This window comes from Heterocephalus glaber, unplaced genomic scaffold (genome assembly GCF_053883595.1).
Source record: "Heterocephalus glaber isolate CG9 unplaced genomic scaffold, H.glaber_assembly_v1.0 deba00000347, whole genome shotgun sequence".
Classification (NCBI taxonomy): Eukaryota; Metazoa; Chordata; class Mammalia; order Rodentia; family Bathyergidae; genus Heterocephalus; species Heterocephalus glaber.
This window is the reverse complement of record NW_028258143.1, coordinates 46,140,827-46,164,147: the sequence shown is the minus strand read 5'-3', so window position 1 is coordinate 46,164,147 and position 23,321 is coordinate 46,140,827. Positions and strand designations below refer to the sequence as shown.

At 36.4% G+C, this 23,321-nt stretch overlaps 1 protein-coding gene across 2 annotated transcripts in view; it reads left to right on the top strand.

Moving 5' to 3' along the window:
• The first annotated feature begins 3,543 nt into the window (after positions 1 to 3,543).
• The window catches only part of Ttc21b (tetratricopeptide repeat domain 21B), a 59,260-nt gene continuing 39,482 nt past the window's right edge, over positions 3,544 to 23,321 (top strand). For both annotated transcript variants that reach the window (XM_087199798.1, XM_087199797.1), the window contains exons 1-12: positions 3,544 to 3,695; positions 7,612 to 7,741; positions 7,842 to 7,952; positions 9,065 to 9,231; positions 11,651 to 11,773; positions 12,249 to 12,406; positions 14,493 to 14,577; positions 15,683 to 15,781; positions 17,150 to 17,342; positions 17,777 to 17,874; positions 18,171 to 18,371; positions 22,036 to 22,165. In XM_087199798.1, the coding sequence (XP_087055924.1) occupies positions 3,675 to 3,695; positions 7,612 to 7,741; positions 7,842 to 7,952; positions 9,065 to 9,231; positions 11,651 to 11,773; positions 12,249 to 12,406; positions 14,493 to 14,577; positions 15,683 to 15,781; positions 17,150 to 17,342; positions 17,777 to 17,874; positions 18,171 to 18,371; positions 22,036 to 22,165 (1,516 nt within the window). In that variant the 5' untranslated portion in view covers positions 3,544 to 3,674. The remainder of the gene's footprint in view (positions 3,696 to 7,611; positions 7,742 to 7,841; positions 7,953 to 9,064; positions 9,232 to 11,650; positions 11,774 to 12,248; positions 12,407 to 14,492; positions 14,578 to 15,682; positions 15,782 to 17,149; positions 17,343 to 17,776; positions 17,875 to 18,170; positions 18,372 to 22,035; positions 22,166 to 23,321) is intronic.

Here is a 23,321-nt window from a genome sequence, read left to right as displayed (position 1 = left end):
GCCAAAATATACCTTAACTATAATACAAAAAATATTCAAGTGCAGTGGGTTGTTTGGGGGTTTGTTGTTTGTTTTTCAGAAAAATATAATTTTGTGACCAAATATACTTGTAAGTAAAAATAATTTAGCTTGTCTGTTTAGTTATTATGGGATATATATATATATATATATATATATATCCTCAGGTGCTAGTTTCACCCACATTAAGTCCCTTTATATTTGAATTTTAATTACTTTGTATCTTTTTTTGATATATTTCAATAAGATAAATACATGGTGTACTTTTTTAAAAGAACACGGTCTATAATCATTTTTGTGGAATAATGTGTTAATTGAAACAATTGTAAGATTGCATGTATAAATATGTATAGAAATGTACAAAGGTGTACATTTGTTTGTTTTGGGGTGCTCGGAAACTAACGCAAGAACTTATACATGCTAGGCAAGTACTGTACCACTGAACTACATTCCCAGCCCTGAAGTAAGTCTAGAGCACTGGGCTTAATGGAAATTATTGGTTGCAGAATGTATTTAATATGTCAAAAAGTTTTCATATTTGTCAGGCAGAAAAATTACTTTCCCAGTTTAGGAGCAAATGGCACAGAGGAGCTCCACTTCAGGTCTGGAAGATCATTTTTTTTTCCAATATTGAGAACTGAATTTGGCAGTGAGCTATGTCTCTAGGCAATGGCTTCTGTGTGTGTGTGTGTGTCTGTGTGTGTGTGTGTGTGTGTGTGTGTGTGTGTGTGAGAGAGAGAGAGAGAGAGACAAGGATTCTCTAAATTGCTATTTGCACAGGCTGGGCCCACACTTACTTACTTTCTTTTGTTTTCTCTTTTTCTTTTTTTATGGTTCCAAAAGTTTATTTGAAAAGTGAGGGGTGAAGGGAAAAAATAGCTCTGCAGAGCAAACTTAGGCAGAACTAACAAAGGAAAGTATAAAAGCAAAAATAAAAGTGCAGCCTGCATCTAGGCACAGAGAGAGTTACTACTGTGAGGAGTAATGGTAGTGGGATCCTCCTGGTGTCTGGTCTTTGCCCTCTGCATCTCCTGGGAACCTTTGAGAAGCCTACATCCAGGTCTGCCCTGGGACCTTGCAATTGACAGGTCCCATCTAATTCTCCAGCCAGTTTAGCCACGCCCTACATCCTGCATCATTACCCCAACAGACATAAGTCGCATAAATCTTTATGGGTACTGAAAGAGTGGTGGTCTCTCTCTTTTAGCTGGAAAGGGCTGCAGGGGGCTCTCAGTTTCAATCCTCCAGCCTCAGACCCCCTCAGCTGGGATTATAGGACTGGGCCACCACACCCAGCATGGAAGACCACATTCATTCCTGCCACTATGCCATGTTCTCTTTCACACCCAATTATGGTGATCCTCAAAGGCTTCATGGAGAGCAGGATTTGAAATAAATTCTGAAGAAGAAATAGATTTTTGTCAGGTGATGAAAGAGTTTGGAGCAAAGGAGGAGAAAGGATTCCTGAAAGAAGAAATAGTTGCCCCATTTGTCTGGAATAAAGGCTCCTTTAAGGGGGAAGTTGTCCGTGAAGTGTCAAGTAGGAGATAAGGCTTAACAAGACAATAAAATGAAGAGTCATGGATTTGAGACTCAAAACTTAGTAGCTAACAAGAGTGAGCCAATGAAAATTTTTGTGCTAAAGAATATACCAGTTTTTCAAGGAAGATGGTAGTTTTCAGAAATTTCTCTCTTGAGACTGTGTGAAGAAACACCAAGTCACTATCACTCCCAAAGTAAATCCCAAAAGAATCCAACAAATATGTGAAGGGCCAGGTATGGTGTTTCATGCTAAGTGATTTAACCTCAGAACAAAATTTAATAATGAAAATTCTACAAGGCCCTAAATCAATATGGTCCTGTGTGCAGTCTTCCAGTAGTCAGACTTAGCCCGAGTTTAGGCTTTAAAGACTTCAGAAAGGTAGACTGATCATTTATTCTTTTAACTTTATGATCCTTTGATATTTTCTTTGAGAAAAATTTTCCCTTAGAACCAAGAGTTTACAGTTCATGATCCCACACTTTGTTGAGCATCTCTGGTTTATGGTATATTCTCCACTGCATATCAAATGCAGATTCATCCACACTTTTGAAAATCATACCAGTACATATTACCAGTTTCCCATCAGCACAAACGTTCCCATCAGCAGCTATGTTCCATAGCTGGACTATGATTGTTGAAAGCAATCCTCATGAAAATATGTGCCCCATTTGGTGGAATGGACTTTAAATCCTGGGATGGTAGATACCCTTTCTCAGGTAAAAGTGAATTCACAGACTGCTGTGTGAGTCAGATTTTGATTGCTGTGACAAATATTTGATCTAAACAATTTATAAGGAGGCAAAGTTTGTTTTGGCTCACTGTCTCAGAGGTTTCAGCCCATGGTCACTTGGCCCCATTGCTTTGGGCCTGTGGTAGCACATAAAATCATGGTGGGATAGAGGAAGAGGCCTGTTTACCTCATGGTGACCAAGAAGCAAAGACAGAGAGCAGAAGGTCTAGGGTCCCCATGTGCCTTTCAAAGGCACACCCCAATCACCTTCTTTAACTAGGAAGTAAGGTTCCACCATCTCCAATAGCGCCACAGGTTGGGGACCAAGCCTTCAATGCATAGACCTGGGGGATGGGGAGGTAGACACAAATAATAGCAACTCCTTAAGAAATTTTAAATCTGAAAAAGATAACTATCATTTCACCTAAAGATAACTAACTGTAAGACTGAAATTTGGAATTCATGTAAATGGTTTTACTGTCATCTAAACCTCACACCTTATACAATATTTTTAAAAGTCTCCTCAAGCAGAAATAGAAGCTCTCTTAGCCTACTACAATTTAATGATTTGAACTGAAGGAATTTACACAGCTGACAGTTGCCTGATGGGTACAAACATAAAAGTGTGCATAGGAACGAATTTTTATTCAGTTGAAAATTAGCAGTATCATTACACACACAAACTTGTTTACCTCACTTGTCCTTCTCATTATCAGGGCTGGTGAAAATGAGCTAACCTAATACGCACTCTAATCGCAAATCAGGATTGCAGCATTGCCTGCAAAGATTTAAAAATGAGCCCGAGAAGCTCCGAGCAGTTCACAGAACTCGTGGGTTTTTCCTGCGCCACCTCGTGGCCACACTCCGACTACTGCCCGCGAAAAGGCAAAGCTTTTCCTCGCGGGGGTCGGAACTGCACCAGCGGCACTGCGGAATCGGCTTCTCTCAACCTTCAGAAAATGGAGTCTTTGTTGCCAGTGATGGGAACGAGACTTGTGCTTCTAACTATTTCTTCCCCGTTTGTTTTTAATCCCTTAATTCCACACCCTCGGGTCCGCCCACCCTTGCTGCGCCCTGGACTGGTTCCGGATCGGAAAGCGTTTCCAGCTCCACCACGAAGCGGTGGGCCCCTCTCCGGCTGCCGTCCTCCGGGGAGGCCCTCGCAGCCCTTCCTGCTGTCCCCCTGCGCCTGCTCCGCGACCCTCGCAATCTCGGCCGCAAGGGCCCGCCCCCTCCCGCTGGCAGCCAATGGTGGTTCAGCCCCGCCCCGCCCCGCCCCTCCCGCGCGCCTGGACCCCGAGCGGGCTTTGGGCCTTGCACTGGGCTCTGAGTCCCAGGCCTTCTACGGGCGACTGCGGGTACGACCCTCGGCCTCGGGCAGCCATGGACTCGAAGGGGCTGAAGGTGAGCGGGCGGTAGCCCGGGGCTGCTCTGTGGGCTGGCGCTGGGCCAGGGACATGGCAGAGCCCGCGGACCCTGTGTGTGCCTGGTCTCGGGGGGCCGAGGCTCCCATCCGGCGCGCAGCTGCTGAACTGGTCCCCGCCTGTGAGTGGCCTGGACGTCTACTCTGTGACGCATCTGCCGGGAAGGGGGAGCAGCGTAGGACACTGCACCTCAGGGCGCGATTTGTGAGGACGTAGAACGAGGTGTGTCCTCTTCCCCCCACTGGACAGTGGAAAGAGCCCGGAGAGTCTCTGTGAAACCCACCAAAGATCGGAGGCTCCAACACGGGGGGACTTTATTTAGGGCGATGGTCTTCTCTTTTACTCCAGGAATCATCCACTCAGCAGATGTCTAATGATAGTCAGAAACGATCTAGGCAAAGACATGGGGCTCGAAAATAACTATCCTTTTCTGATGATGGTCTTGGCGTTCGTTCACTGATGAACTCATCAGCCATTGTTCATGGAGTTCACCTGTCTGGTCCTTTAGACGCTGGAGCTAGCAATGAGCGGAAGGGATTCACAGATTGTGCAATTGAATGCCGGAGAAAAAACTTAATTCATTCAATGGAAATTTATTGAATCCTGTATGTGTCCGGCACGGCTTTAAGCACTGAGAATTCTGCAACAACAAAACTAAGAAAAACTCTTCCGATCTTTGAGGTTGCATTGGAATAGAAGGTGTGAGACTATAAGCAGATAGAACTATCCCCTGGGATGGTGCTGAGTGGATGGACAGCAATTTCTCCTTGAAGGAGGTTAGGGAAGATGGAAATGTTTTGGCCTCTTTACATTTTTCATCTCCAAAAATGTATTCTTCAGACTGCTACTCAAACGAGCTCTTTAATAAAAACACTTTAAAAGCTAAAAATCTTATGTAGCTCCTCATCACTTAGACTAGATCAGGTCCATAATATCCGAGGCTCTTATTGATCCTAACTTTCTTTCCAACTTCATCATCTAAGACTCTGTTTTACTTAAGGCTGTAGCACAGGAAATGGCAAACTTTATCTACAGGGCTCCAGATAGTACATATTTTAGGCATTGTGGGCCATGAGTCTCTGTCACATCTACACTGTAGCTAGAAAACAGTCCTGGGTAATATTTCAGTGAGCATGGCTGTATTCCAATAAAGTTTTATTTATAAGCACAGAAATTGGACTTTATGAAACACTCCCTTTCCCCCTCAACTATTTGAAAATGTGAAGACTATTGGTTATAGTGTGGATCAAAAGTATATTCCAGTTAGATGAGGTGGCACATACCTGTAATCCCAGGTCCTTGAGAGGCTGAAGATTGGAGGATCACAAATTGAAGACAATCTGGGCAACTTAGTGAAGCCTTGTCTTAAAAATAAAGTTTAAAAAAGAGCTGGGAATGTAGCTCAGTGATAGAATGCTTGCCTAGCATGTGTGAGCTCTTGGGTTCAGTACCCAGCGCTGCAAAAGAAAAACAAAAAATGTCTCCCAGAAGGGTCTTGTGTTCAGAGATGGGGCTTTTAGAAGGTGACTGGATTATGAATTAATCCACTGATGATTCATAGCTGAATGGGCTGTTAGCAGGTGGGGGCTGATTGTAGAAGGTAGGTCCCTGGGTGCTTTATCTGGAAGGGTATATTTTGTCTCCAGCCACTTCCCCTCTCTCTGCTTCTTGTCCACTTTAAGGAAGATGTTCTGCCTCACCACACTAGCCCAGAAGCAACAAAGCCAAGTCTTGGCAATTAACCAAAACCTCTGAAACTATGAGCCATAATCAAGTTTTTCATCCTTGCAAGTTGTTTTTCTTAGCTGTTTTGTCACAGGAACAAAAAGCTGACTGACACACCATTCTTGGTTCACTGGCCATCAGAAAAACAGACAGCAAACCAGATACGGCCCACTGTAGTTTTCTAACACCTGCCCTGAGATACAGAATGGCTTTTAGCCCTGCCTGTCACCACTTGTAATGTGCCTGTTCTATGGCTGATTTCTTGTCTCTGTGTTCTTGCTATTTCTCTTCCTTGCTAACTCCTGTACTTTTGTCCAAATTAATGAAAGGGAAATAGGAAATGTTGTATGTGTGTGGAGACTTACATAGTAGATTTGCAATTTCAGTGTCAGCTCTATGGTCCTCCCCAGTAATCTTTCCCTTAATTTTATTCTTCTGTGCACCCCTCACCCCGACCTCAGTTACCAAAACTGTCTTATTATTATTGTACATTTCTAAAGCAATTTCTAGCTGCCTGTCTGACACTACGTTATAGTTTAATCTTTAGATTACAGTGTCATCTGAAAAATGTAAGCATTTTGGGGCCAGAGACCATTTCTTAGTCATTTTATGTCCTTAGTAGCTAGCCCAGTGGCTTGGCACTAGTAGGTAGACAGTGAATATTTGTTGAGCCAAACAGTTGTACCTGAACCATGGCAGTGGCGATAATTATGAATTGTGGTAGTTTGATTAGAGAAATAGAAGAACCTAATGACTGTTTAGACTTAGGAATATTGGGCAGATGAGAAGGGAGGATCATGACTCAGTTGCTGGTTTAGACAGCAGATAGCAAATGAAAATGGATCTCCAGCTTAGATTAGTGGTCTTGGTCAGACATAACTTTTGTATTTCTTCAACATATGGGGTTCAGTGAAACTTTTTTCAGAGTAGTGCTTTTACCCTGTGATATCTTAATCTCTGCAACCACCAGTAAATAGCATTTTACAAGTGAGCAAACTAAAGTGTTAAGCACCAAAGATTGGAAACCACATCTTTCACCTTTTACTTATTCTTTTTGCAATACCATGCTGCTATCATTCAGGAGGATTATAGGTGCTGAGTGATACTAAATACGGGATAATTAAAAATATCCTTAGTTGTGGCAAACTAAAAGGTCACCTGTGACCTTAGGAAATGGGGCACTGGGGCAAATTGCAGACAGTTTGCCTGAGACGCGCTGCGGGTGCCTGGGAGGTGGAGTGTAGATCACACTTTCCAGAAACATGGCTAAGGGGGAGAATAGAGAGCAGTAACTGCAAGAGGGAAGCAGACTACAGTTAACAGAGCGTTTGCCTGGCTGTGATCTATGGAAGGAGGAGGACGTGGCTTTCCAGAAACAGAGACCCTAAACTAGAGCTGTGTACACTTCCCTACATTTTAATTCTGTCAACAAGTGCTGCATATTTCGTCACTCATGCAGGCCCATACTGTTATGGAGGGGACCCAGGTGTGTCAGGAATGGTAAAGAGTGACTTCCTTGTTAATTAGGTCATCCGCTAAGCCTTAGATAGGATTCTGAGAAAAATGATTAGTTTCCCAATTAATTAGAACTCAGTATCTCCTCATAGTTTTGTCTGATAAATTAAATAATATGATTTTGAAAAAAAGCTTAAAGGTAGTCATGTGCACTGAAAAGTAGCTTAGCTCATTTACTGTATTCTTACTGATGACTTTCTTAGCGAACTCAAACATAGAACAAGTAGGATAACATTTGACAGTAGATTGCTGTTCAATTTGTCATTACTTTGTAATACTATAATGACAGATTACTTTCAGAAGAAGATATTTAAAAAGAAATCTACAATCTGGCAATGGAAGCCTCATCTTTTTTTAAATTCCTAGTTTCTAAAACCTTTAAGAAAATGTGGGTAAATAAAAAGGAAGAGATGAAAGTAGTCTGATTCCAGTGCTGTTAACAAAAAAGTTTTGGAAGAAGATTGAAATTATTAGAAAACAGAGTTATTTCAGCAATTTTGTGTTCCTTCTGTTCAGCAATCCTTAGTATTGAATGCTAGTGTAAAATCCCATTAGTTAAGTTTTAGATTATTCAAGATTTTAAATTGATATCTCCTTCTTAAAGTGTTTCAAAACACCAGAATCTCTTTTAACATTTAGCCATTATTTCCATTTAGACATTGATTAATTACTATTGTCAAGAACGGTATTTCCATCATGTGTTACTTGTTGCCAGTGAAGGAATGAAGAGGTATGGCAATGATCCAGTCTTCAGGTTTTATCATGCCTATGGTACATTAATGGAAGGTAGGTACTAATTATTAAATGAGATCCGTACATTCTAAATGCTTGCTTTGTGCCAAGAATAATTTTCCACCTTATAATCTTGATAATCTTGATTTTTCAGGTAAAATTCAAGAAGCTCTTCGGGAATTTGAGGCTATTAAAAATAAACAAGATATATCACTATGTTCTCTGATTGCAGTGATATATGCTCATAAAATGAGTCCTAATCCAGGTACAGTATTTAAACAGTGAATAGCTGAAGTTTCCTTAATCCATCTGAGTTGAAGGCCAGCCTGGCTACATGGTGAGACCTTGTCTCAAAAAATAAAAAAACAAAAATAAATAAATAAATTTTAAAAATTAAGGCAAATTAACAATTATGTGTTCACTTTCTGCAAAGGACTCAACCAAATATATTTAGAACACATAGAAAGAATTTTAGTAAATGATCCATGATATCAAGTTTGTAATTTTGTTGAGAAAATAAAATACAAAAACAACAAACATTCAATTCCAATGTTACTATTAAATAAAATGATAATGAGCCTATATTAATTGAAATTGATATGTGTACTATTACTGCATTAGAGTAGGCTGGGAAAACTTTGTGAAAGATTGGAACTAAACCTGGTCTTTGAAGGAAATGTAGAATTTGAATATGAAGAATATTGACCAGACAGGAGAAATGGGTCAGCAAATACATAGAAGTAGCTTAGCATTGGATTCTCTTATGGATTGCTTTTCTCTGTGAACAGTAGAAGTGTGATTAGCTGGAGCAAAGGACTTGCATAGGAGCATTATAGTCAGTAGGAAGGAAGAAAGGAAGGAAGGAAGAGATTTCTTCTTAGAATCAAGTTTTCATTTAATTGATTATTCTCACAATACTGGTTCCGTTAGGATATGTGATTTCCGGGACACTGAAAAGATGGAGACATAAATATTGTTTAGAGAATCTGAGGGCTGACTCTACTTTCCACCACAGTGAACTTGAGCTTTAGAAGAGCCCTGGGTGCCTGGAAATATTCCCAGGAAATCTAGATTGTTGGTATACATTCTTCTTGAAAGCCAACCAAAGTCCTTCTTATAAAATGATTTGAGCTGAGATCTAGCAATAACCAGCTTTGTGCAAACAGTGTCACAGCTTACTGATGGCCTTTTAGGGACTTGGTGAAAATCTAGGCTGAAGCTCACAATGCCTGTATGTCTTGATACATCATTTGTTTCTGTATCATGGCTACTTCATGAAAACTTCTGAAAGGGTTGGGGCAGGGGTGTTAATCATCTGACCTATAATAAACACATGCTAGATTTTAATTTTCATTTAATATTATTTTCCTATTCCAGATAGAGAAGCTATTCTGGAATCAGATGCCAGAGTGAAGGAACAACGTAAAGGAGCTGATCAGAAAGCTTTATACCATGCGGGCTTGTTTTTATGGCACCTTGGCCGTCATGATAAGGCGAGAGAATACATTGAAAGAGTGATAAAGATGCCTAATAATAGCAACGAGGTGGCTGGCTTTCTTATTTTGGAAATAATAATAGGAAAGGAAGTTTATGTTACTTATATATTCAGTAGTATCTGTTGTTTAGTTCTTTGTTATTGTCTGTTTTCTCTTTGTAAATATCAACTTTATTTTAATATTTACTGTAAAATAGGGATCCTCTAAGGTTGCTCTTTTTTTTGTTGTTTTTTTTTTTTTGGTACTGGGAATCGAACTCGGGACCTTGCGCTTGCGAGGCAGTCGCCAGAACCACTGAGCTAAATCCCCAGCCCAGGTTGCTCATTTTTATACTTTAACTCTTGAAAAGATGCTTCCCTGGTTCCTGCCTTTTCTTTCTGTTCCCTTTTCCCTCCTTCATTTATTCTTCCTTTATCTTTTTCCTTTCTTCCTTTCTCTTGAACAGCTCTTCATGTGTGACACTGTTATTTATACTGCTGGTGATACACAGAGAGAGTACATTAACTTTACTTTCATGAATGGATTACAGTATCTAGTAGTGGCACAGAGCACATACCCACCTTATATTATGAGAAAAATTAAAAATGATATAAGGGATATGTGATTACAGGACATAGGAAAATTATAGCTAACATTTTTATTACTTGCTTACTTTTTATTAGACTTTAAGTTAAAAAGAGGGATTACATCTGTGTTAGGAGGAAGAATGTTTTGAAGGACATAACTTTTGAGCTAAACCCTGAAAGATGGATATAATTTCATCAGATTATGGAAAAGTGAAGTAGATCCTCCTGAAGTGGGAAGTAATGGGTGGAAATGAGAATTGTTCTTTCTAAGGACATAGAGAACCTTACATTTGATGGGAACACCAGACACATGGATAAGGACAGTGGAAGAAAAGTCGAGAGGTAGATTGGGACAAACTGAAGGATCTTGTCTGCTAAGTACAAATATTTGTATCTAATTTGATAGACACTGAAAGATCTTTGAAGATGATTAATCATGGGCGTGATTATTAGAATGCATATCCCAAAGATTAATTCGATAATAGTTTGTGGAGTGCATTTACCTGGAGAGAAGCTGAAATGTGGGGGAAACAAAAAAGGTAGCACTTTCTGATAGAAGGTTTGAGGGACTGCACTAAAATATTATACACAGCCAGTATTATACAAAATAATATATAATATTACAGGTGGCACACACCTGTAATCCCAGCACTCTGGAGGCTGAGACAGGAGGATCACTGTGAGTTCAGGGCCAGCCTGGTCCACACAGCAAGTTCAAGAACAACCTGAACTGCCTGTTGGGACCCTGTCTCAAACAACAACAATAACATATATATACATATATATATATATTTTATAAAATATACAGTATTAAACTTGAGAATTTTTAAATATCCTCAGGGCTTGTCAGCTGATAATACATAGCCAGGGAAACAAGGAAGAATCACACACCAAAGATGCCTCTGAGATTTTTGTCTGGATAATCAGAGACCAGTTAACATCAGTAGAAGACGAGATAAGCTAGCCTGAGAGAGATGGCATATTTACCTTCAGACAGGATGTATTCGCCCAGGTCCTGACAAAATGTGTTGATCACTTGGGAACCTTTAGAAAAAGAAACACTTAGAAAAGGTTTTGTGTTAGAGCTATAGGTTGTATGAATCACCCAAAGATAGTAGTTGAAACCATTCAAGTAATGATATTGTTCTAGTTAGTGGAATAATATTGTTTAAGGTGGTTATCTGTCTTTTCAGATAAGACCAGAGAAGTAAATACACTCTTAACTAAAAGCACATAAATTTATGAGGTAATTTAAAAATTTTAACAAAAGAGCACATTTTGCGGTTTTTATTTGCTGTTAAAAAGAGTATAGTTTCTTCTTTCCAGTCCTGTAAACCTTCCAACTCACTGGCTCACTTACATTTCTAAAGATAAATAACCATGACTTCATAAAGTTTTAATTTCTCAGGCCATTTATCTTTTCATTTGAAATTCACTGGACTATTAGAGAGGTTAAGATAGCTGCATAATTATGTGAATCTTTAATGTAAAATGAGGCATCTTTTGTTTTCCATCCTAGCTCATTTAGGCTATTCGTCTAGAAATAGACAACATCTGCTTACTTATAAATTGAATTACATGTTAATTATTATTAGAAATATTTTACTAGCAGAACCTCAGAGAAGAATACTGATTTTAACATTAGTGGACTGTTAGGTGAACTTCTTGATACTGAGTTCAGTAGTAATCTCTGAAATTCATAGTCTCATTTCCAAGACTAAATTAAATTGGCAAGGGTTCAAAAGCAGTTTTACTACACAGAGTTTAATTGTTCAGGACACTATTTATAGAGTCCATTTTGTTATAACCGCAAAAATGACATTAAGTTTACCTCCTTTGTCAACAGTTATTTCTGTCATCTCAAAAAAATAGAAATATGACTGGAACTGCTTGTTTTACAGGGACAAATTTTGAAAGCATGGCTTGATATTACAAGAGGAAAAGAACCTTATGCTAAAAAAGCGCTACGGTGCTTTGAAGAGGGATTACAGGATGGAAAGGATATTTTTGCTCTGCTTGGTAAGGTAAGTTGGAGTTATGATAAACAAATCAAGTTTTAAATTTATTCAACATTTGAAACCTTAACAAACCAAGTAGTTCAAAAAAAGATGATACTTTTCATGATACGGTTGTTATCTCTCAGAGGGACTTATATTTGTGTAGGATACAACTAGAGAAATGAATTCCTTACCAAAGTTCTGAATCGTGGATTATTTTTGTTAGTTGTTGTTGATTCAGCTTTCTTTCCTCAACAAGCATTGTGTATCTGATGTGTGTCAGGCATCACCCTAGGCCCTAAGTGATGACCTAAGCAAATAAACCTTCTGTCTTACAGAGTTTATATTCCACTAGAGATGGACAGTTAAAAAAGCTATTTAGCAGATCAGTTGGAAGTACAATAGGAGAATAAAGCAGGTACTCTGACTTCCTCCCTTGGTCAGTGAGAAGGTTAATACATAGGATCACAGGTTTCATGTCAGTTTTTTCTTCTCCCTTTAGGCACAGTGCCTTGAGATGCGCCAGAATTATTCAGGTGCTTTGGAAGCTGTGAACCAGATAATTGTGAACTTTCCAAGCTTCCTTCCTGCTTTTATAAAGAAAATGAAATTACAACTAGCCTTGCAAGATTGGGACCAGATGGTTGAGACAGCACAAAGGTTAAGTACCAAAAACAAACCAAACTGTTATGGATCTGGTTATAATTACAAGACCAAAAAAATTCTGTACTTTTTGTCATGAGATTTTATCATCATAGAATTTTTCCAAACCAGATAGAATTGATTTTTTTCTAAACAGCATAGAATTGAGGACAAGTTAAAATTGCATTCTTCTTAAAAACTGAATTTGTTGATTTACAAAAGTATGTGAATACCTCTTCTAAGATACTCTTCTGGGCAACCAAAAAAAAAAAAAAATCCCTGTCCTCATGAACCTTATGTTGAAGTGCGATGAACCATATACTGTACTAATAAGAACAAGTGAGAAAATTATGGGTTAAACTAGACAGTTATAAGCTGTATGGAGAAAAGATACTGCAGGAAGGTGAAACTGGGAGTGTTGGAGATTTGTGGTTATGAGGGGTCAAGGAGGATGGCATTTTGAGCGAAGATTTGAAGGCAAGGGAGGAAGCTATGCAGACATCTGGGATTCTGTGGAAAGAGGGAAGAGCAAGTTCGAAGACCCTGAGGCAAGGTCAGTGTCATAGATTTGGGGAATGGGAAGGAGTAAGAGGAGAGGAGTTGGTGGTGAGGTCAGAAATGAAGGGTGGAGAGGATCTGCCGGGTCACGAGGGTCTTGGCCATTGTAAGGATTTTGGTTTTTCTCATGAAAGGTGAAATCGTTACAGGGTTTTTGAGTCTGAATTATATTTTAAGGAATCACTACTGTGTTGAGACTGTAGGTCAGAGCAGGGCAAAAGCAGGGAGACCTGTTTTGGAGCTTTTACAGTAATCTAAAAGAGAGTTGTTGGTGGCAGTGACCAGGATGGTTGTAGTGAAAGTACTTTGAGAAGTGACTGGAATCTGGATAGGAATTAATGAGGAAGGTAAGGGGAAGTTATTAGTTGAGGATAACCCCAAAACTATGGCCTAAACCATGTACTGTGATAACAATAGCAATAACGATGAACTGTTACAAAGTGCTCAGCATGCCTGGCACATGGGCAATACTACATATCCCTAAAAGGTAGGTACTCATAGAAGGTGCAAAGCTGTTATATAATATGCAGCATTAAATCTATAAATTATTAGGGAAAATTTTTTAACTGAACTGACCATTATATTGGGTAGCTATTGGTATAAAACAAACAGTCATATATCTCATGAACTGTGACAATAAAAATTCATTCCACACATTTGTGTGGGTTATCTAGGGTCTGATGATCTCAATCAGGCTCCAGGTTTCAAATCCAACTGGGTGGGTGTGAGACCCATTGCCATCGGGCTCTGGTCTTCTCCAAAGGTGTTCTTCTCTGGGCAAAAGAGCAGGAGCTGCCAGAGAAGACCATTTTCTTGAAGATAGGAGGGATGCAAGAGAAAAGCCTGAAATATAGGCTTTTCCACTCCTGCTTGCATTCAGTTGCAAATATAAGAAAATTGCCCAAGCCTCCATTTAAGAAGATGAAAGTATCAGTTACATGCCAGGAGCCAATTATTCAGGGCGGGATGAAACACCAGAACTGATAATTCAGTGTGCTACATAATGCAGGGTGTGTTACACTTTTCATTCAGTTCATTTTTAAAGTAATCTTGAGGTAAGCTTCATAAGATTTTCATAGCTTTTGCACATTTCTTACTAAATTTGTACTTTTTCTTTTGGTTTGGTTCCAATTATGAGTAGTATTTTTATTTTCTAGTATGTGTTTTTTTTAACATAGCATATTTTAATGTTATGAGTACTATTAACAGATTTTTAAATGTTTGGCCCATCTTAGCATTCCCAAAGTTTCTGTTCTAAACTAGTCAAGGTGAATTAAACATTTAATACACTGTTGTGTATGATTAGCTGATACTTTAGTTAGGTATGTCACAAGCTTTAATGAGACTACTACAATCCATTCATCTTATAAAAACATATTAAATATTAAATTTCAGAAACTTAAAATTTTAAATAATTAGGTATCACTTTAGTAATTAAAGCTAACTATCTGAACAGTGGAATAATCAGACTAACAGACCAACTTTTCATGCCTTCAAGTCAAGTATGTAAGTGTATATCATCATTAATTGAAATGTTTCCCTGCAGATTGCTGTTTCAAGATAATCAAAATGTGGAAGCTCTGAGAATGCTGGCTCTTTACTGTCTGTGCAGGGAAGGGAATGTAGAAAAGGTAAGTTGTATTGTGTTGCATTTCCTGTATTAAAGATGTATTTCACCACACACAAACAGGGGCACACACACACATGTTCATTAGCACCTGGATTTTTTCTTTTAGAATGTATATCAGTAGTTTTTAGTTAATTACTAGAAACTCACCTTAAAGAAGAAGCTTAGCTTCTCATATCAACTAGTAAAGCAAAAATATTATATGGTGAAAATTACCCTTGACTATTCCTTACATCATTAATTATGGTATATGTTTTTTCATATAAAACTCCTGTAGTGTAATATATTTGATCAGTGAAATCAGTGATACTGGATGTAAAAGAGTACATATGCAAAATATTTGTAATATTTTCATAATTTAATTGAGTTTGTGTAAAATAAAGAGGCTTAGGATGAAATCCTATTGTACCTTACAATGTTTTAGTGAACACATTGACTATATACTGGATGATGGACAGCCAAAATCAAATCTGAATCAAATAATATTATAGCAAGTGGTTGAGCTGTATTATGTTTTGTTTGGTTAACTTGGTTAACATGACAGTGCCTAATCCTTAGTAACCACTGGAAGATCTTAGTAGGGCAAATCTTCAGTTAATTTTTCTCACATTTATTAGGCTCTGGGGATGTAGCTTAGTGGCAGAATGTTTCCCATGTGTAAGGCTCTGGATATGAGTTCCAGCAGTGAAAAAAAATTTGCTAAGTACCTTTTCTATTCTAGAAAACATTCTTAAAATAACCTAATCTACATAAGCAATAGAATACTGATTATAAATATTTTATTCATATCTCCTTTGTGTCATGAATTAATTATTAGAGAGCTTGGTATGTATAGTTAATTAATATATACATCTTTACCCATCCAGGGGTTTCTATTTAACAGCAAATGTTAAAGAATGGAATGTAAGAATTCTTTATGTATCATTACTGATCTTTTATAATAATTTTAATGTCCTACAACATAGAATTCAATTGAAAGAGGAAGACTTTGTAAAAGCAAAAGTCTCTTAAAATATTAAGAATAGTACACTGCATTAGTGCATATTTGCATATATTATGTTCCTTTTTTTAGTATATTTAAAAATTAATACTAATGGCTTTTGTTCTAGGCTACCACCAAGCTGGAAAACTTAGGAAATGCATTGGATGTCATGGAACCACAGAATGCTCAACTTTTTTATAAGATTACAATAGCCTTCAGCAGAACTGTAAGAATGCCTACTAAGTATCAGAGCTCTGTTATCTACAGAGCATATAAAAGAAGTCAAAAAAGCACTGAGAAGTATATGGCCTGGAGTGAAAATATGATATATATCTAACTGTGGTACATTTCTAAGAAAGACACCTCAGAGGAGATGTGATTTGCAAATTTAAGAAGGCTCCAAGGAGGGATACTCATTGTGCTTTTAAAGACAGGAAAGTGCCTTTCAGACAAAGGAAATAGAAAATATTTTTTAATCAGAGCATAAGATTTATGACTAGGATTATTCTTTCCTTTTATTTTTAAACTTATTTGAAAAAAAGTTGTAAAGTGAGTAAGAGACTATTTTGGTAGGGGAAAAAGTTAACATCTTGGGTTTTTTTAAAATAATAAAGGAATATTTTAATTGTAAGTAGCTAATAAAAGGAGTTAATAAAGAATGAAATAGAAAAATATATCAGAATGAGACGATTGAAAGTCATCAGAATGAGTACAAGGAATGGGAGGTTTGAATGTTAATTAAACTAGTAAAAAAATGAGGGGAAAGATACATGCAAATAAGTAAAATAATGAAACATGAAACTGAAAAAAAAGTAGGAAATTAATTGCTAAATGATACAAATAAACTGGATTGTCTTATTTAAAAATAAAATTGTCACACATGTGAAACTTGAAGAACAATTCCTCTTATTACAAAAGCTTTAAGGAGATACATTATTTTCATTTGATTTTAATAAGCTCACCAAAGTTATTTGAATTTGTTCAGACTTTTAAATAAGCACTTTGTTCTTAAAATTTATCTTCAAATGTCTTATATTTACTCTAACAACATTGCCATTTCTTAAAAAATTTTTGAAATTTTTTCCAAGAAGATTTAAGACCCGATCTTTTAAAATAGTCTCCCTAATGGCGTGTCCTTGTCTTTCAGGAAAACAGATCTCAGTCCTAATTTTTTAATTTAATTATATTTATAATTTATTTATATATTTAACTATATATATTTGCTTAATTATAAATAGAGAATTGGAAACTCTAATGGTTTTCCTGTCTCGTTTATGAAAACAATTACGAGAACCATGCTGTTGCACCACGGTTGAACTCTACATATAGCACCTTTGGAAGTGTACATGTACAGCAGTTTTGCACAAGTGCTATTCATTGAGGTGTATATGTTCCAATAGGTTAGAAACTCTTGATACATTATCTAAATGATTAATAGGGGAAATTTTTGCATGTTTAATAATTTTATTCCTTTTTCTTCCATCCTGGAAAGTGCAAGAAACACATATATTTAGAGAAAAAATAAAGGTGGTCCTCTCCCCTGAGTACATGTGCTTGACTTCCAGTCTAGCTAAAGTTTTTTTCTCTTTTTTAGTGTGGACGTAATCAACTTATTCTTCAAAAACTTCAAACACTGCTAGAAAAGGCTTTTAGATTAACTCCTCAGCAATCAGAATTTGCTGCAGAAATTGGATACCAAATGATTTTACAAGGAAAAGTTAAAGAAGCATTGACATGGTATCAGACTGCCATGACGCTCGATAACACCAGTATCTCTGCACTTGTTGGTAGGATGCCTGTTTCTATAAATGTTCCTAAAAGAAATGTAAGTTAGCAGTTGCCTTAAGTGCCTGTGGTTAAAGAGGAAATTAAATATTTTGCAGTTTTCTAAAATTAAACTGTTCTCTATTAGCCACAACAGAAAACGTCATATGTCTTTAAAAATAAAATTTTTATTTCACAAATAATCTTGAGAGAATAGATTTTTACGAGGTAGTTCCTGTGAGTTTAGAATTTTGGAGTAAATGATTTTATTTAGGTCCATTTTACTTTGTTTCTTTTTTTTTCTTCCCTTTCCATTTTATTGTTACTGTTTTAGTCTAAAACTTTGAAGTATTGTGGTGAGGGGAAACGTTTTATTTATTAGCATTGTTCATGTTAGTTTGAAGTGCACATGCCTGAACTGGTGTAAGTCTTGACGATTTTTATTCTTTGATTTTAGGATTCATCCGATGTCAGTTAATGGATGGGCAGTTACAGGAGGCAGATCAGCAGCTAGAATTCCTCAGTGAAGTTCAGCAGTCCATGGAGAAATCCACAGTAGGTATTTAATCAGATGGTAGATCCTAGAAACTTAACAAAGCATTCTTATTTAGCAGTGGCTGTAAAGGACTGATGTATGCTAACTTTAAAAATATTATTGTATTTATTATTTTACCCTATGTAAATCTAGACTCGGAAATGTTCTTCTCAATGTAAATGTTACTCCAGGTTCATACTTAATTTTGAACAGATAATTGCACATAAATAATACTTTATATGCATTTGAAATCTAAGTAAAAATAAGTGGCTTTGTAACTGAATGAAATAACTTCTGAATACTCTTTATTTTCCAGGAATTAATCTATTTACATGCAACTCTTGCTATGAAGAAAAATAAACAAGAAGAAGAAGTTATACACTTATTAAATGATGTATTAGACACTCATTTTTCACACTTAGAAGATTTACCTCTTGGCATACAGTATTTTGAGACATTAAATCCGGATTTCTTGCTAGAAATTATTACAGAGTATTTGAATTTCTGTCCGATGCTGGTAGGTAATTCTGGGTCTTATTTTCAAGGATGCATTTGTATGCTTTATAAAAGATGCTAACAAGTTATATTTAATGTGTTAAATTATATCAGTATCCTAAAATGGTAGTCTTTATAACTGTATTAGTTGAAGTAGTTTTTTGTGGATATGAATCACTATTTATTAATAGTCACAATATAGACAGCCAATAGGTTTATCTGTGAAATAAAGTAAGCAATACCAATCTATAACATTGGGCAAAAATCAAGTCAGACCGTTAATATACAATCTAAAATATGGCACTACAATATAATTTGTTATTTGAAGTACTTTTAAATCAGAATGTTTATAATAATATGACTGCTACCAATTAATAAAAATACTGGTTTGTACATACTTATAGTTTTTAAAACCTTAAGATCTTCAAGTTAGGAGAACTATTAGAAGTCATGTACTTCTGGCACCCGGTTTATTTGAATCTAATTTGTAATATCATTAGGTACTACCTAACCTGAGCACACTTAAAAATGGAATGTTTATTATATAACTGTAGTGATTGAACTGAATTTCCTGTGCTAAGTTCACCTCTGCTTTTTGCTAAAATATGACCAGTTAGTGGTCCTCTTTCGGTTTGTTGTAGTGACAGAAAGTCCAGTACTTAACTCTAAACAAGGTTCATTTCTCATTTATAAAAAAATTTTCAGTTTTTGGAAATCAATTTTCCTGCTACCTTAAAAAATTTCATGTTTGCAACAATTAATTTTTTGTATTGACATAGTTTTAACAACTCTGGTTTTGAACTGAGAATATCCTTTTTTTGTCTTTGCCTCATTAAATTCATTATTCTAAATATAGGTTTAACTTGCAAGACCTAAAGTAGACTTTTCCTCTCTTTTTCTGGATGTGCATCTAGGGTTGTACTTTTTGTTTTTGTGAATCACATTACATTATTAACCCCTGATACACTGACATTTAAGCAGAGATGGTAGATCTGTTATTTATACCTTTGGACTCAAGTGTGGGAATCTACATTTACTCTTATGAAACTATCTTCTCAAATTCATCCTGTAACTCCAGATTATCATACTCTTTTTGGATCTTGTCATCTATTTTAAATGGAACCTTAACTTCATGTGCCATCTGCTTTATCTAGCTCTAAGACAGTCATGATGGTCCTATCCAAGCATTAACAATTTTGAGTAGAACTGAAAATGAAATCCCGTGTTATTCTACCAGGTAGTTCTTTTCAAACTGAAAGGGATCCAGGAGTCAGCACCTTTTTATTACAGACAGAAATCAGATATAAGTGACCTAACTTTATTATACCAGCTCACATTTCAAAAAGAGGAATATCAAGAGGGTCACTATCAAGCAGCAAAGTTGTTAGTATTCGTTCTGATCGAGAGCTTCAGAAACTACATAAACAAGAGAAATTAGGAAAATGGCTTGCCCTTAGGGAAATCATCCTGCTTTTCATTTTCATGTCTTTTCCCAGACTCTCATAGCTATTCTTTATAAACCAGACCTTCACAGAATCATACGTGGGACTGATCTCAGCTTTCACAGTCATGATCCATTTTCAGTTGCTTGGAAGTTGGAATGCATTTTTCAGTTTTCATTCAGCATCCTAGATTCATTCTGTAAATGTTTACAGAGTACCCAGCACTCTTCCCTGAGCTAGGGAAATACTTGTGTGGAAAAAAAAACCCAACTACAACCCTTGCCTACAAGGCATATATATTCTAGCAGTAGGATACAGATAATGTACTTATGGTTAAATAAAGTATTCAAGATGACAGAAGAAGACAATAGATGAAGGTAGGGGTGAAAATTTTAGGTAAAGTGATCAGGGTAGCCTTTGAAAGGGTAAGATTTGAACAAAGACCTTAAGGGCGTATGTGAAGATACCTTGCTTCAGACAAAGGGAATAGTCAGTGCATAAACCCAGAAGGATAGAAAGGGGTCAGTAACACTGGTACAGAGTGATAAGGTGAGGAGTAGTCAGAGATGAGGCCATTGCACAAGTGATTAGACCAGGTAGGGCAATGACATGTTGAATCACCTCTCACTTTATACTCCTGCACACTGTGGGGAGTCAGCAGAGGGCTTTCAGCATGATGGAAGCTAGCATTTTTAAAGGATTTCTCTGGCAGCTGTACTGAGAATAAACCATAGGAAGGGTAAGAAATAATGTATTGTGGGTCTGTAATCCAACTGCTCATCATTTTCCCCATACCTGTTTATCAGCATACTGTACCCTAGTGCCCAGTTATAATGCTATTTTCATGGGGGAAATACTAGTGTACTGAATTTTCTTTTCAGCTCTGTTCCTATTTTATGTAGAGATAGTTTTCCTTTAAATTTTAATTAAATAAATGTAATCTTAAGTATTGTCTACATACCTCTGGTTTTTATCATTACATGTGGAAACTGTTCATAGAAAAATGATAGTTCTCATTCCTAGCAGGTGGCAAAGAACATTATCAGAACCTTAACCATCATTTATACTTTCACTGTCTTCAGTTCTGCTGAGAAAAATACAGTATAAAGCATTTACTTTGTATCTATTACTATGCAAAAAGTAACAAATTCTGCCCTTTAAGATATGGAAAGACCATTATTTCTGAAAAAGCAAAAATCAATAGGACACAATTATAGAATAATTATAAGGGGTGAAGAAATTTGAAGAAGTTGAAATGTTTTAGGCAAAGGTAGTAATATTTTGAATATATTTCTGAGCACACATTTTACGGTTCATCATAGGTAAAGAGGTATGTCGCTTTCTTGTCAGTAACAATGGATCATAAGAGTGATTTTATTTTATTTTATTTTATTTTTTTGGTACCGGGGATCTAACTCAGGTCCTTGCGCTTGCGCAGCAGTTGGCGAAACCACTGAGCTAAATCCCCGGCCCTAGGAGTGATTTTAAATAAGGATATATTCCAGTTAAGACTGTCAGGTTAAGGTTGGGATGGGAGAACCATCCTTCATATCAAAGAAATAGCAGTTGGCTAAAGATCAGTTGGGTCGGATGGCCATTATAAGAATAAGAAAAATCAAAAGAGAACAGTAGTGCTTTAGTTTTGCTTTAGTCATCATAGTCACTATTAATGAAAAGAAAATAAGACTTTGAGGGTCTATAACATGTGTGATAAAAAGTGGGGCAGGTGAAGGTATGAGGCATTTGGCTTAGTATGCCTGAGTGTTCTACCTTCTAATCACTACCAGGGAAAAACTAAAGTCTTTAGGAATTGACCTTATAGCACTCTAGGGCATTAAGTAATTGAATCTAATAAGTCATAGGGCAGGTCTAGAAGGGCAGTGAACACTCATTGCTTTAACTCTCAATTCTAATGAGAAATTACCTCTGTTATGTTCCCCTTGAACAGATGTTTCTTTGATAAAATATTTTAATAGATATGCCCCTTTCATACTTTAAAATGCATAATTTTATACTAATTTCATAATTATTTCACTGAACAAAAGCCATGATTTGAATACTCTATCCATTGGTTTCCCAGGGAGATAATTTAGTGTTATTCCAGTCATAGTAAAGGTGATATGAAATAAAATGATAAATTTCAGAAAAACATAGCTTTGAAAGTCACATTAAAATTAGTGTGTTTAATTTTTCCTTAATACTATTGTAAATTTATAAAATGATCTTCTAATTTGCTTTTTTTAGCCTGCAAGTCCTGGGCAACCACTTACTCCATTCCTCAGACGTTGTATGTTGGTCCTAGAAACCATAGTGAGAACCGTACCAGGTCTTCTGCAGGCTGTCTTCCTAATAGCAAAAGTGAAGTATTTGTCAGGTAGAGTATGCCTTAAAAACTTAAAATAACCTTGGACCCTAATGTTGATAAAACAGGTATAAATAAGTTATGTACTCCATACATATGAAGAATAGTTACATAAGATGCACATTTTGTATGTGAATAGATAAGCGACTTTAATCTGAAATAAAATTGCAAAACATACTATTTAATTCTTGAAATCTTACTATAAACTTTGTAGCACAAGTGAGTTTCTGGGAAAATATAGTTATATCACTTAAAAATAAAGTCTTCTCTGTACTTGGGACTAATAATAAAACTTTGAAGGCTTTAATCTACATTTGTTGACTTAAATACAGTGTTTGTTGGGTTTCAGATTCTTGTGAACTGTACCAATTAATTCTTATTTAGCTCCTGTGAAAGGTTGTAATGGCTGAAGAATATAAACCTGGTTGCAAACTTAGCTTTTCAGGACACAGTACACATTTATGGCTTTACATGTAAAACAGACTGTCATCTCATGCTGTACCATTTAGCTGAATGCTGTGGAAAGTAAACTAAGTTTGGAAAGTCAGCTACAGTAGTTTCCTATTTAATTTTAATTCTTTTATAGAGCTAAGAGTCTTTATGGTTCTTGAAGATAAAAATTTTATAGTTTGTAATTTCTTTAAAAATAAATATTTTAAACAACTGAAAATACCAACTTAAAGGAATTCTCATAAATAATTATTCTTGCATATAATGGAGTTAAGAAATTGCCTTTACTATTTTTTGAACTTCAGTTTAACTGTTTTTAAAAAAACCACACAGATGGTCTCAAAAGCTTATTTCACCCTTGTAGTTTCTGTTATGAGGACCTTTCAGGGGGTGTTTATCATAGCCATATTGCAGGAGGGCCTTCCATAGCCCTCTTTAATTATTAATATTTGTTATTGATATTAATATAATTTTATTATTGTTATATTTTGGTTAAGACTGGACACAAGCAACTCCGTTTTGATTCTGACATCTTTCATACACTCAAATTTATTATATTTAAACTTTTCATTTTTTTGCTTGCACAATTCTAAGTGCTGCATCATAGTAAAAGACTCCACTATTATTATGCTTGATGATTAATGATTAAACTTTAACATTCTGTTTACTAAGTTATTCTGATTTCTCAGCCAATTATTTTTCTATAAACCCTCCATCT